This window comes from Silurus aristotelis (assembly GCF_946808225.1).
Source record: "Silurus aristotelis genome assembly, chromosome: 2".
NCBI lineage: Eukaryota > Metazoa > Chordata > Actinopteri > Siluriformes > Siluridae > Silurus > Silurus aristotelis.
The window spans coordinates 18146183-18161164 of NC_139575.1; the positions used below are offsets into that span (position 1 = coordinate 18146183).

General features: G+C 36.4%; 1 protein-coding gene across 8 annotated transcripts in view; it reads right to left on the bottom strand.

The window, feature by feature from the left end:
* The window catches only part of rad18 (RAD18 E3 ubiquitin protein ligase), a 62669-nt gene that overhangs the window by 24806 nt on the left and 22881 nt on the right, over positions 1-14982 (bottom strand). For all 8 annotated transcript variants that reach the window (XR_014530221.1, XR_014530222.1, XM_083521221.1 and 5 more), the window contains 4 exons: positions 14032-14102; positions 13876-13936; positions 4871-4993; positions 4317-4455 (listed from right to left, as the gene is read on the bottom strand). Coding sequence is in view for 6 of the 8 variants with exons in the window: in XM_083521221.1 (XP_083377347.1) it covers positions 4317-4455; positions 4871-4993; positions 13876-13936; positions 14032-14102 (394 nt within the window). In the remaining 2 variants the exon portion in view is untranslated. The remainder of the gene's footprint in view (positions 1-4316; positions 4456-4870; positions 4994-13875; positions 13937-14031; positions 14103-14982) is intronic.

Sequence of the window (14982 nt, forward strand, 5' to 3'; positions counted from 1 at the left end):
ATCAGTTCATCGTAAATGATGGCATTGACTGCTGCCATATCATTCACAAATTGTTCAAGAGTAATAGTCACATATTTTGAGCGTTTAAATAACAAACGGCACTATTAAGAATAAATAGTAAAAATCCTGGCAAAAGTATTCATAAATGCAGAAACACATTAATATCTGCAAAGAGATAATGGAGACATAAAAAAAAGGAAAAAAAAAAGAAAGATATGAGCAGTGAAAGTGGTGATGATTAAAGGATGACTATAAGCCATTTATTCTTTGTCAGGGAAAAAAAAAATTATATTGGAAATACAAATGAAATCATTTAATAAAAGATATTTAACAGCACAGTCAACATCATTTAAACTCTAATAGGATGTAATAACCATTTTGTGTGTATGCCAGTTTGATAAGCAATATTGGCATTGGCATTTCATGAGAAGGCATAAACTCCTCAGGACTGCTTCTGGACAAATTCAGATCAGTGTTTCTGATGTTCTTAATCCACAATGAGTTGTAAACATGTTAGTTCACAGTGGGGGCCCAGTATTCTGCAACCATTATTAAAAATGCTTTTATTTTGCATTGTTGGCTAATTGAATTCACTTTTTTCCCCATTATAAATTATATCATCAGCAACTACAGAAGTAAAAGGTAGAATCTCCGATATATTCACATGAATTTCCCAGCATGACTTGTCTCCCCTTTAGCTTTATTGACAGTGTGCACTCTAGCTGACAAAACCTGATAATCCATGGTAGATTAAATCCACCAGCGTCGCCTGAACACGCACATCAATAGAGGGGATAATCCGTGGGTTCGCGGGTGGCACAAATAATGCACATCATCTAAAGAGTGCACGATCAAACCTCAATGATAATGCTACCACATTACATCCTAATACTGATTTGATCATTTTAAGATGCTACAGTCATTTCAATGGAACGTTAATTGCTCCTCAGCACACTGTAAGCCAGTCCAAATGAGAGTGTGAGAGAAAGTGAGAAAGTGACTGACACGCTAAGGGAACACAGATCACCTCTTTCCTCTCACTTTTTTTTTTTTTTGGGGGGGGGGGGGGGATGCTAAAAAAAAACAATTAATCAGACTGTTCCCATACCTAACTGAGTTCTAGACCATGCAATTCAAAAGCTGTTAATATTCACTGCAGACAGAGATATAGGAGCCAATGCACTGCACAGAATGGGGAAAAAAAAAAAGATTACCCTCTTACTCTGAAAAAGACTAGGACATGAATACAGAGTGTATCGAACAAAACAGGCCCAGTTTCAATACTACAATTTGCTAAAATGTTTCTAAATTGTCACATCAGCTTTGATTGCGACAAGCTGCCAATTATGTTGCTGTGAAGACTTGCGTATGTCATGTATGTGCATCCCAACAATGGTGAACCGGTCAGTCATGTAAGCTACAGATGAAACACTCTTCTTACTAAAAAGTCATTAAGAAGTATTTTAAGACTTTAGTGCAGCACAGTGTAGCACGAAAAGAAAAAAGGTGCTATGGCATAAAATGCACTATGTTCCATTCATCATTTCACCATTTAAGGACACAAGGCTTCAAAGCTTAGAACCTGGAAATAGTACTGCTATTGAATAATTCAAAATGGTGCATTTAAAAGCATGGCGTGCAATACAGTCACTTTCCTTTCGCCTCTAACCTACAAATTCTTCAAAATACCAGTTAAAGAGAGAAATAGTCAAGTTAAAATATGCAACAGGTCAAGAAAACTCACATGCCAGATTGGGCTGTCAGGATACCAGAATTTTGGCTTCGATGTCAATGCCAGAGGTATTATCACACTGAAATAAATGCATACACCTAAAATCCTACGATTAATGCCAAAAATACAATGTTGTACTTTCTTTGAATACATTTTATATAAAATAAAAAAGTAACTAAATTTAAAAATGGTTTTATATAATTTGCTCTGGCCAAACTGAAATCAGAGCATGTCCCTGTGGTTGAGCTGCTAGATTCTCCCCAAAAAACATGGTCACTGTTATAGTCTAATAGCTAATGAGCTCAAACTAACTTAATAACAGCAACCTGAAGCAGAAGGTTTGGGTATGATGCTTATCTGTCCGATTTCTTACTTCTCTTGACCTTTTTTTTTTTTAAAGCAATTTATACAGGTCTTGCTAAAGGGCTCAACACTGGTAACTTGGTTGCACTGGGGCTTGAACACACAATCTTCTGATCAGTAGCCCAGGGCCTTGGGCCCTGAGCCCCCACTGCCTTGAAGGCAGAAAATCGATCGAACTACTGATACCTCAGGCAACTTGAATAGCAAAAAAAAAAAAAAACAGACTTTCTTAGAGAGTAAAGGCATGTCTGACATGGTCAATCATATTAAATCACCACTAACTGATGCAAAATTATTCAAAAATACACTGTATTCATTAATACCTGGTACACACACTGTTAATTGGAAAAATAAAAATAAGTATATCCGTTTAGGAAAACTATTGCTCAAAACTTCCAAAATCCGTTATACAGTAATGGATAGGGTTTTCTGGAAACTTTCCATGGGGACTTCATCTGTGGAATTTTGGAAATATTCCAAGTTGGAAACAACAGGAATTCATGGGGATTAATTATAAATATGAAGAAGAGAAAGGGGGTCTTAAACATACATTTGTGTAATGTTTTTGTAATTTATGTGAATACTCTCCAAGATGGACATTTTATTTTATTTAAAAAAAATTTTTACATTATTTGTATGCAAGATACAAGAACTGCCGTGTGCATGTGATTGATAAATGTGCAGGGTAGGACTGCATGGTTGCATGACATACGGCTGTTATCAATTAGGGTGTACTCACTTTTGTTGCCAGTTGTTTAGACAATAATATCCAAGTTTCATATAATATAAAATATAATAGAATGGTTGCTTAAATATGAGGGGTGTATTCACTTTTGAGAGATACTGTAGTCTTGTACAGTAATCAAGAGGTATTGTCAGCCTTTTCTCCATGGGCAATATACAGTTCTACAGCTTCTTCAGTATGTGAGTACTTGAGCTGTTCATTCTCTGAGATGTCTCAATCCCTGAGTTGTACGATATTTTTTGGTGCAAAGACAACATTCATTCTCTTCAGCTATAAATGATGCCTTAGTCAAAACTGAAGGGATGATGACTAGTTTCGAATATCAAGATGTTATCGTCTATCAGAAAGTTAAAGATGAAGTCTTCCAATATAATAACCCCAAAACTCACCTCTCAAGAAACCTCTGGGTCAGCCTTCAGAAAAGTGAGATTAGCCCAGACCTCAATCTAACTGAGAGCTTATGAAATGACCTATAAGGATCTCATAAAAATGACCCCTGAGATGGTATGCCATGAGATCTTCTGGCAAAGCACTTCAACCTACTGCTAGGGACAGAGGAATAATTGTGCAAAGTCCAGGTGTGTAAAAAAAATGTAAAGATTTACTAAGAAAATGACTTGAACTGATGTCAGGCCCAAAGGATATATAACAAGAACTCTAAGGTGGATTAAAACAAGCCATGTTCGTGTATGTTTCATGATATGACATGGAATATTGCTGGTCTATAGTCAGTAAGGATCCAGTTTGTGCTGTTAAAATCCACTCAACTGCTCTGTCTGTGCAATTCCTTCTAAATACTGACGTGCGTCAAGCTCAGGGTGGATTATTATGTCTAAGGGCTTCACACAAGGAAAGAAAGGCAGATGTACTAAAAACAATCAATCTGTTGGAATAGAGTTTAAATGATGCAGATGCTGCTGCTGGCCAAAGCCCTAGGCAACAGAAGCAAACTAAATAACAGAAATAAAATAAATAACCAAAGGACACAGAGCTGCCATTGCGATAAACAAGAATGGAGACTACCCATGTGCTGATTTCACCCATGAACTCCTTCGTTAGGGAACAATTACATGAATTGAGAATCGCTTAAAAACCAGTACATTTATTTTAGCCTTAACGGTAAATTACAAGTTTTTAATTAGAAAAAGAAAATAATGAAAATAATGAAACATCTCAGATGATTTTCCTAAAGTAACGGCCTGTTGTTTTAGCAACTGTATGTCTCTCTCTAGAAAGAGTATACTGTCCAGCATAACTACATTCCATTTCATTTAAATTCTTTACTTACCCAACGCACCTCAGACAAAGAAGCAAAATGGGGCACAGGGCCAAGACATACTTTCTAAAAAAGGAATTCAGCCATTTTCACCCATGTTTTCTTGCAGTCATGATGAACCTGAATCTAATTTTGAGAGTTTATTTATACTGTACTTCAGAGGGCACAGTTAGTGTCTGTGCCAAAAAAAGCAAGTTTACCTGCTGACAGAGACGTCGCTGAGAGTAGGGCTTGGTGACCTTGACCCAACTTCTATAACAGAAGTGTTCTCATAGTTGCCAACATCTAACGTCGAAGAAGCCGAGGGCTGGGTTGTGCTTGAGACTACCGTGTCTTCAGCTAAAAGACAAAGGCCTAGCAATATATATCAAACAAATACAAATGTACAGAATAATGAACAATGTGTGTGCCTGATCAACTATTTTAATAGTTCTTTAAAAATATAAAAAGTTTGTCAAAACTGATTTTTTTTTGCTCTGTTCTTTATTGTTGGTAATCTCATATATACACAAGCATAAACTAGTTCTTGTGACTCGGAATCCATTTACCTCCAACTATTTGAATGAGCATGAGGAAAGCCAATTTCTAGAATTAATTCATTTTAAAACAGTTCTTAAGTTTAGTCGACAAGCAACGTCCCCTCAGACCAACAGAACCTAATTTTCTTCACTTTTGTTTATTATCCACTCTTAGTCTGTAGTTCACTTGTTTTGTTTAGAAGGCCTACTCCTGAGAGAAGTAATGCGGTCCTTACCGCTGCAGCATGATGCCTCGGACGATTTCCCTCCTTCCTGCTTGATTTGTGTTCTCCTAGATTTTTCCAAACGACCTCTGACCTGAGCAATTAAACGGGAAAACTCACTGCTGTGCTGTTTTCCTAAGAAGAGCATGAAAAGAGACAAGTGTTGTTAATAAAGTTGTAACGTTGATTCATTCAAATTGAATACTGAATTACAGAGTTCAACATATTGGCAGAACAACTAATCGACACTGTTCAGATCTAAACGTGAATTAACGATAATTGAGCATGTCAAATAAAAACAAGGAATCAAATAAATCAGTGGGAAAATCAAGACCATCTGTTGTACAGATATCTAAAGATAAAGCAACGAGTTGGAGGTTAAAATCAGAGCAGATGTTGACTAGTGATCATGATGAATGTGATCCTGAGTTTCCTTAGCACATGGTGTTGATACATGAGAGTGTGACATGGCTAAGTAATGTTCTGCATATGGAATTAGTGGCACTGTGTTATGAGAAGCAAAGAAAAAAAAATAAAACTGATAACACTGTATGAGGTTAAAAAGTTAAAAGCTACCATACATGTGCAAACAGCTTCTCTGAAAGGCCTTTTTTTCCCCCTTCAAATACTAACTGCAGAGGGGCTGCGATGATGATGCAGTAAAAAAGAAATCAGAGTAACATTATGTAACACATTTATAGATGTAGCATAATGCGTGCAATACTATGCATGAGACAGGATGCAATACAACCAATAAAAATTTTTTATTGTATTTCTGCTTTGAAGCAATAAATAAATAAATAAATAATCAATCCTTGATAATTTAATGCAACAACAATTCAGGGTTTTCCCCAAAATGGTGGGCATTAAAACAGACACCAGAAAATGATCAAAACCCTGATCCAAGTTTAAACTACCACAAATTTTCATTGCTACTGCTGATGTTTTAGTTTGACCGTGCAGACTATAATCTCTCATTAAAAAATAGCCTCAAATGTTCCAGCTGAGGAATCTTACAATTACATTTCATCTTTCTCCTCATAATCAAAGATCTGGGGCTGGCTAGAAGTGAGAGGAGAGAAGGGTGAAGAATGGAGCGCAAATGTCGCATTGCCTACACTAAAGAACTGCCACATCTTCCTGCTGAAAATGGGTTCACACACATTTTCGGTGCAAGTTTTATTAAAAGTGACAGCTCCTTTACCTTTTATTTTGTAATTATATACAAAAATATTTAATATATAAAAAGTTGGACAGTAATATACTGTGATTTTAACGAAGAGTGGAATCGGAATCTCCTTGTTCAGGACGTGTGCATAAATGTTTTATGACAACAGGGAGTATAACGCTGTCATTGAAATTTTGATATTCTCAATGGTTTACATCAGGGGTCACCAACCTTTTTGACACCGAGAGCTACTTCATGGGTACTGATTAATGTGAAGGGCTACCAGTTTGATACACAATTCTGAAATAACAAATTTGCTCAATTTACCTTTAATTATTTGTTATTATTAATAATTAATTATATTTATCTACAGTGAGGAAAATAAGTATTTGAACACCCTGCTATTTTGCAAGTTCTCCCACTTAGAAATCATGGAGGGTCTGAAATTGTCATCGTAGGTGCATGTCCACTGTGAGAGACATAATCTAAAAAAAAAAATCCAGAAATCACAATATATGATTTTTAAACTATTTATTTGTATGATACAGCTGCAAATAAGTATTTGAACACCTGAGAAAGTCAATGTTAATATTTGCTACAGTAGCCTTTGTTTGCAATTACAGAGGTCAAATGTTTCCTGTAGTTTTTCACCAGGTTTGCACACACTGCAGGAGGGATTTTGGCCCACTCCTCCACACAGATCTTCTTTAGATCAGTCAGGTTTCTGGCCTGTCGCTGAGGAACACGGAGTTTGAGCTCCCTCCAAAGATTCTCTATTGGGTTTAGGTCTGGAGACTGGCTAGGCCACGCCAGAACCTTCATATGCTTCTTACAGAGCCACTCCTTGGTTATCCTGGCTGTGTGCTTCGGGTCATTGTCATGTTGGAAGACCCAGCCTCGACCAATCTTCAATGCTCTAACTGAGGGAAGGAGGTTGTTCCCCAAAATCTCGCAATACATGGCCCCGGTCATCCTCTCCTTAATACAGTGCAGTCGCCCTGTCCCATGTGCAGAAAAACACCCCCAAAGCATGATGCTACCACCCCCATGCTTCACAGTAGGGATGGTGTTCTTGGGATGGTATTCATCGTTCTTCTTCCTTCAAACACGTTTAGTGGAATTATGACCCAAAAGTTCTATTTTGATCTCATCTGACTACATGACTTTCTCCCATGACTCCTCTGGATCATCCAAATGGTCATTGGCAAACTTAAGACGTGCCTGGACATGTGCTGGTTTAAGCAGGGGAACCTTCCGTGCCATGCATGATTTCAAACCATGACGTCTTAGTGTATTACCAACAGTAACCTTGGAAACGGTGGTCCCAGCTCTTTTCAGGTCATTGACCAGCTCCTCCCGTGTAGTTCTGGGCTGATTTCTCCCCTTCCTTAGGATCATTGAGACCCCACGAGGTGAGATCTTGCATGGAGCCCCAGTCCGAGGGAAATTGACAGTCATGTTAAGCTTCTTCCATTTTCTAATGATTGCTCCAACAGTGTACCTTTTTTCACCAAGCTGCTTGGCAGTTTCCCCGTAGCCCTTTCCAGCCTTGTGGAGGTGTACAATTTTGTCTCTAGTGTCTTTGGACAGCTCTTTGGTCTTGGCCATGTTAGTAGTTGGATTCTTACTGATTGTATGGGGTGGACAGGTGTCTTTATGCAGCTAACGACCTCAAACAGGTGCATGTAATTTAGGATAATAAATGTAGTGGAGGTGGACATTTTAAAGGGAGACTAACAGGTCTTTGAGGGTCAGAATTCTAGCTGATAGACAGGTGTTCAAATACTTATTTGCAGCTGTATCATACAAATAAATAGTTTAAAAATCATACAATGAGATTTCTGGATTTATTTTTTTAGATTATGTCTCTCACAGTGGACATGCACCTACGATGACAATTTCAGACCCCTTCATGATTTCTAAGTGGGAGAACTTGCAAAATAGCAGGGTGTTCAAATACTTATTTTCCTCACTGTATGTCAAACTCAATTGCACAGGGGGCCAAAACTCAAAGCACACTTTAGGTCGTGGGCCGAACAGGATAAACATTTATTGAACACACTAAAACAATGTTTTTTGAACATAAATATGAATAAAAACAGACAGGAATATTATTCCAGAATAAATAAACTTAAAATTTAAATAATTTAAAATATTTAGCTTTCCATAAAAATATCTAACTCCAGTCAAACATCAGACGTCTCACAGCTTCATCATGCAGCTCTTCAGAAACTCTCACAGAAGCTTTCACACCAGCTTCACTTTGTGATTTTGCTCTGGTGCTCTCTGCATTCAGGTTTTTCAGCTTCTCCTGATGTTTTGTCTCGTAGTTCCGTCTTAGATTAATTTCCTTAATTACAGGTCACATTCATTCCACAAATAAGACACACGTGTTTACCGCCAGTGGCAGTAAACATCTACTCAGAATCCCATCGGTTTTGAAAGGCTCTGTTTTCAGAATCAACTTTTCTCTTCACCATTGTGAGAAGCTTCACAATAACTGTACAATAGGGTTAAATAGATCAACAGAAGCTCGACTTGATTGACGCTGGAATGTTCCCAGGTCGCCTAGCGTTCGGTAAGGCAGCTGAAGCGCTGCATTATGGGATCTGTAGTTTGTGTTATCAGTGCTTCATATCGCCGGGACATTAATAACAATAATAATAGATCTTTATAAAATCATCTCGCGGGCCAGATATAATTGTACGTCAGGCCGGATTTGACACTGAGTTTCACACCCCTGATCTATGTGAAGACACTGATCATGTAAAAAGATTTCTCACAATAATTATCAACAATGATTTAACAAGGTAGGAAAAACTTTTTAGCACCACGTTGGTGACCCCTGGTTTACATTAATATACTTATTTTATATGCATTAATTTCTGTAATAAGAACTCACTCACAGGGATGTGCATGGCATAATGTGTTCTTTAAAATTTACTTTGGTAAATTATGGTCAAACTTACAATTTATACATTTATTTAACAATTCTAGGGGGGAAAATAAATCTGTGCTTTGCTAGGGTTAATAGACTTTCCAACATAGGAAAATCTTCAAGCTAGAGGAATTTATGCGTTCCGGTTCCTTGGAAACAAGACGAGCTGCATTCTTTCAAGAAGACAAAAAAAAAAAAAAAGAAAGAAAGAGGCTGGTGACTGCTATTGCAACAGACATGATAGTAGGAACGAGCACTACATCTAAATGTTCTGTAACAGAACAAAAATAAATGGGTTACAAAGCAAAGTGTCACTGGTTAATAAAATATAAATGAATATGTATTAACTGATATGCAATTCTTGGCAAATTGCAATGGTAAAAGAGCAATAAAACTCTTTGGAATGCGCATCTTCAGAAGAATAATCCACTTTTCGGGATTCTTCATTACTGCACCTCAAAGTGAATATTTTCCTATTACGACATGCTTAGTCAGCTTTTGTTGCTTAGTTAGAATATGCCATAACTTTACTGTATTGCAGTGGTTCTATGTTCTATTCCTGGATTAGTTCTTGGGGCATCTATTTCTAAAATCAAGAACCACTGTTCTAAAGTTGAACTGAAAAAGATTAATAGCAATGCTTTTCGATTTCAAACTATGACCTATTAGCCTTAAAATGTGGGGAAAAAATGATGCAACTCAAAACAAAACCTGCTTTTATACCAGTGGATTTAAGTGTGAAAATCCACACAGCTCGAACTTGACAATTTTCGTAAGACAGGGTTTTAGACACGTGGAAACTCCATGTCAGCACAAAATCTATTGGAAATGACTGGCAGTTTTCTGCACTTTCTCTTTGCACTACTTTGCGTGTGTGACCTTCAGTTCAGCACATCTGCTCGTTATGTTTGACGCCACTGATTCCAGTTTATTGTAGACACCAGATGCCTCAAGCAGAGGATAAATGAAAAGCAGAAAAGAAATCGAACTGTTTTGGATATATGTTTGTTTTAGTATGATGCTTTCTACAGGGATGCTGTAATAAAATTCGGCATGGCTTTAAGCTCTGCGCGTAATCAACGAAAGAATGAGGAAAAAAGCCATTTAAGAAACATCAGGTATGCTGATATGATGTTAGGATGAAAATAAAAGTTTACTACAAATTTTGAAACTTGTGAATAATAAAGAAAAAAAATTAAAACTCACACATGACCTGCACCCTTATGTTAGCTCGGGTGCACTTTTTATTACTCGCTTGATTTAAAAAAAAGACTGGCACAGCCATCGGTTAGCGGTTTTTATGAAATCGCAATAATGTACAAACAAAAGCAATCGTGAATTTTCGGCTTGTGTGTATCCAAATCTCTAAACAGCAGTGAACATTCCCCCGCTGACAGCCGCTGTGTTTAATCTCCAGAGTAACGAGCACAGACAGCACTTGTTACACAAAACACACAGGCGAAGAAACCAAAGAGGGTTAATTCATTATCTGGCAACTTTTTTCTTCTTAAGGCATTTCAGAAAGGTTCAAATGTTCTGCATTTGAAGAAAGCATGTTTTTCTAAACACAACACACATTTCAGCCAAATAATTTAATGGTGATTAAAGCCGTATTCAGCCTAAAGGCTGACACCAAACACAAAGTTCATCATTAAATAAATGCTCATGACTGTTTTATGACTATTTAGATACATAGTTTAATGTCCATGCTCTTCACATTTTCAGCTACACTGACAGAGCACCACGAAGCAAATTCAGACAGAAAAATTGCCTAAATTGGCACCATTATGTTTGACCAGCAAAGATGAACTATGACTCATCAATAGCCTTAGCAATGTCAGTGTTTGTGTTCACTCCCTTTGCATTCATTCTTGAACTCATGTTCCTGTTCATCATCTCTTTCACCAGGTCAGTGAGTGAGTCATTATGCCTTTCGCTGATTATTCAAGATGTTATCTCGGCAGGTCTGCTATTTATAGAGACCCCTGATGCTGCGCATCAATTTTTCAACATTCTTCCTATCGTGATTCTCTTCCTGCAAGCCCGAAATCACAGGCCGAATACCAACGGACGACTTCTGTCCTGCAAAATAAATAAATAGCACACTGAAATAATCTTAAGCTAATTCATTCTTTTACTTCAGGAAGCAGAAAATCAGGGCAAGCTGCAAAGAGTGTAGCCTTCAGCTTAAAGACATGAACATGCTTTATATTTACAGCACTCTAAAGGGTGGAGTTTGGAGGAAGCTCATTTTAAGGTTCTGTACACACACAGTATATGGTAGTCTAGGGATTAAATATGACACACTCTTAAGGCACTCAACTTTTTTTGATTTTTTATTTTGATTTATTACTGCATTTTGTTAACATGCCTGAGTGTGATTCATATGAATACGGTAATGTTGTATCTTTTCGGATTGTTCAGCATCTTGCCGTGTTAAAATACTGTATTGGGGGATTTTTGCAAGGTGGTGAACAAGATAGGAATGAACACTGCAATACATTTACTTCATAAAAAAAATACAAAAATAAAATAAAAAAGGCAGTTAATTATGTACTTAAAATATGTGGAGATCTGTCCAGGAGTCAAAAATCAAAAAATTAAAAGCATAATAAAAAAATATATATAAATGGGTTACAAAGCAAAGTGTCACTGGTTAATAAAATATAAATAAATATGTATTAACTGATCTGCAATTTTTGGCAAATTGCAATGGTGAAAGAGGAATAAAACTCTTTGGAATGCGAATCTACAGAAGAATATTCCACTTTAGGGATTCTTCATTTAGGGGTCCCTTTACTGTAATTTCCGGACTATTAAACGCACCCAAATATAAGCCGCACCCACTGAATTTTACAAAGATTTTTATTTTGAACGTCTATAAGCCGCAGGTGTCTACACTGAAATTAATGAACTTTACACAGGCTTTAACGAAAGACAGTGTCTGTTACACGGCTTGTATCTAAACAGTAGCCTACCAAGAAAGTCATTGTTCACTCTCTTCCTCCTTCCTTTCACAACTATTTTTCTCGGGAGTTTATTTTTTGGCATCGTTGTGCGTTTAAAAATCACCATCAGTGAAGCTTTTCTCCTGATGCCGTGCAGCTCAGAACACAGGTGAAGTGTGTTTTTTCATGCCCGGTTGTTTTCAGCGTGATGAATGATTCGCATTTCCTGTTGACAGTCCGAGTGAGCAGCAGGTCAAACGTCAGAGGAACCTCATCCATATTTATGATGTGGTGCGGCCCGATTCAGTGGGAGAGCATCTGATTTAATATAAAGAGTTTCATTGGTTCACCTGAACCCGTTCGGCAATTTCATGGGTCTAATATGTTATGGGGTTCAGGTTTTTGGCTTGAAGTTTGTGAAACCGGGAAAAACCCAGGAAAAATCCATAGATTAGCAGTAGGGTTCAAAGAGTGGGAAAAAAGTAGCGGCTTATAGTCCGAAAAATACAGTATATAGTGTTTATTCTATTTGAATTGGACAATTCAAAAACAAATTATAGTGCAGTTTAGAACAGTTAAAAAGAAAAAAAACCAAACAAACAAACAAAGGATGCATGAAATGAAACAAATTTGGTATCTGTGGATTAAAGAAGACATTCTTATCATGAAGGTCTATAAAAATGATCAAGCCAGACAACAGAGCTGCAATGTGTTCTGGTGGTTTGTCTTGAACAAAATAGAAAAAAATATATACACTGTATGTGAACAGAGAATATTTATATTATTATTTTTCCCATTTCTATGATATATTTCAGTATATTTCAGTATATTTTAGTTCATACTCAGTTCTGAGCAAAAAAAAAAAAAAAAAAAAAAAAAAAAAAAAAAAAAGAGGCAAAACAAAAACTTTTCCAAGTCTTAAAAACCGACCACTGGTGCACTCCTGAAAGCCCCTGTGCCATAATTTAGCTCTTTTATTTTTGCTGCCATGAAAAAGCCAAAAACAGGGAAATATACTTATATAGATTTCTTGTACTCGAAGGGAAAATCTGAACACATGACTGTGAAAGTCAGGTGTCCCAATACTTTTGTCCATATAATGTATTTGCTCAGACTGACAAGAGTAGAAGAGAAAGAGGGAAAAGAGACTTTAACTCAACTTAATGTTACATAATCAAAAGTCTCAGCTATAAGCTTTAATTTTTCCCCTCACAATCCATGAAAATATATTGATTGAACCCATATTTGCTCCGTAGTTTATTTTGCACATAACCGTGTTTGCCTGAGTCTGAAAAGTCATCCATCGACTGAATGAATCGGTCTTTCTGGCAGACAGACTGCTCGGCTGATGTGTGCACGATGTAAAACGCGGCATGCGAAACACACTAATGAATATTCAGAAGTGAAGTACAAGTGCAGATGTGGGAGAAAATAAAAACGTTTAATGCTCACTAAGCGACTTGGCTGAACGGCTCTATTGCTTTTATATTTACACCAACCTTAAAAAAAAAAGCAGAAAGAAATGCTTTTCATTTAACAAATAATAACCGCTTATTTAAGAATTATGCCGCATACCGCTCTTTAAGAAACCGTGTCTAGACTCTATACATTTCTCTTTTATTTCCAATACACCTTTTATACCTAGGAGAAAACACCCAATGATTTTAAGGGAAAAATGACAAAACTAATGTGTGTTTCAGTCTCATTTCTGGAAGAATCACAACACAGAATCCTTGCCTGCATTGTTTAGTGTCCATCATATCTTAACTGCCCGACTTGGATTATATTCAATTAAACTACACAAATTCTCTCAGAGTTGAGTAAAAATGGTAAAAACTAAATTGAGAAGAAAGTGAAATCAAATCCCAAAACAAGTTATGAATCTTAGGCTGCTGGACAAACTTGCACCCTTTATTCATTTGTTTACAATATATTGAAAAATCTTGAAAATTGGCCGACTTACGATAATCTGAATGCAGTTGTTCGATTTCTTCAACTTTGTGGTTTTTATTGATGAGTATTACCTGCAAAAATAAAAGAAAACACTGGCTTGAGGCTTTGAGTAAACGAATTGAATTTACACGCTTCATGAAAAGTAGAAGCAAGACAATGCACTTACAGGTTTACTTTCACTCTTTAGCTGGTTCCTCGTCTTCTCGTTGTTTTCAACTTCTTTTGCAATGTCCTCACCTGTCAGAATAATAAAAAAAAAAGCCATATATTAAGTACAATGCTGTTGCTGACATTGTACTAACCATACTAATCTAGAATCCATCTAGAAGACTGCAGATGTATTTAATACTAAAATTTCACCTCCGCATTCCTCAAAAAATAAAAACATATGCTCAGTCTAAAAACAAAGGAGGGGAAAAGAGAAACTTTACTGGAAATAATAAATATACCATATAATATTTACACTAAGGCTGCAGCTATCAATTATTTTAATAAATCAAGTATTTTACGATTATTCCATTGAATAAGAAGTACTTTTTCTTGATTACAGAGCAATACTAAATATACAAGAGAAAATAAGACAGGTCCCTGAAAATAACCAAGTAATAGAATAAGAAACTTTTTACTTTTTACTACAAACTTTTCTTTTTAACATTTTATTGCTGAATATATGTGAAAACTACACCAATTTATTGCATTAATAATAATTGGCATAATACATCAAAATGCAAATACCAATATATAAATAAAATATGTTTTTTCTTTATATTTTAGTTTAAAATTATCCCAAATTTTGGAAACGTTGTCATTTCCTTTGGCCTGAATTTCCTGGAGTAGTTAAGACATTTTCCCTCCTCACGTTTCTTTTTTTTCTTTTTCTCTCAATTGACTTAATTCCCCGTAATTCTGCCTTTTTTTTATCTCGCAATTGTGATCCACTGGTAACCATGTTGTCGGTCTGAAGTTTGAAGCTGTTGGTGTATGAATGAGGCTCCTCTGCTTCATCTGTCTTGTTCCATCTTCCCCAGAGCTGATTGTTAGACTGTTAGATTGTTAGTTATCTCCAGGGATCAGAGTTTAATAGCTTATTTTAATACCATGTGATTCTACTAATTGT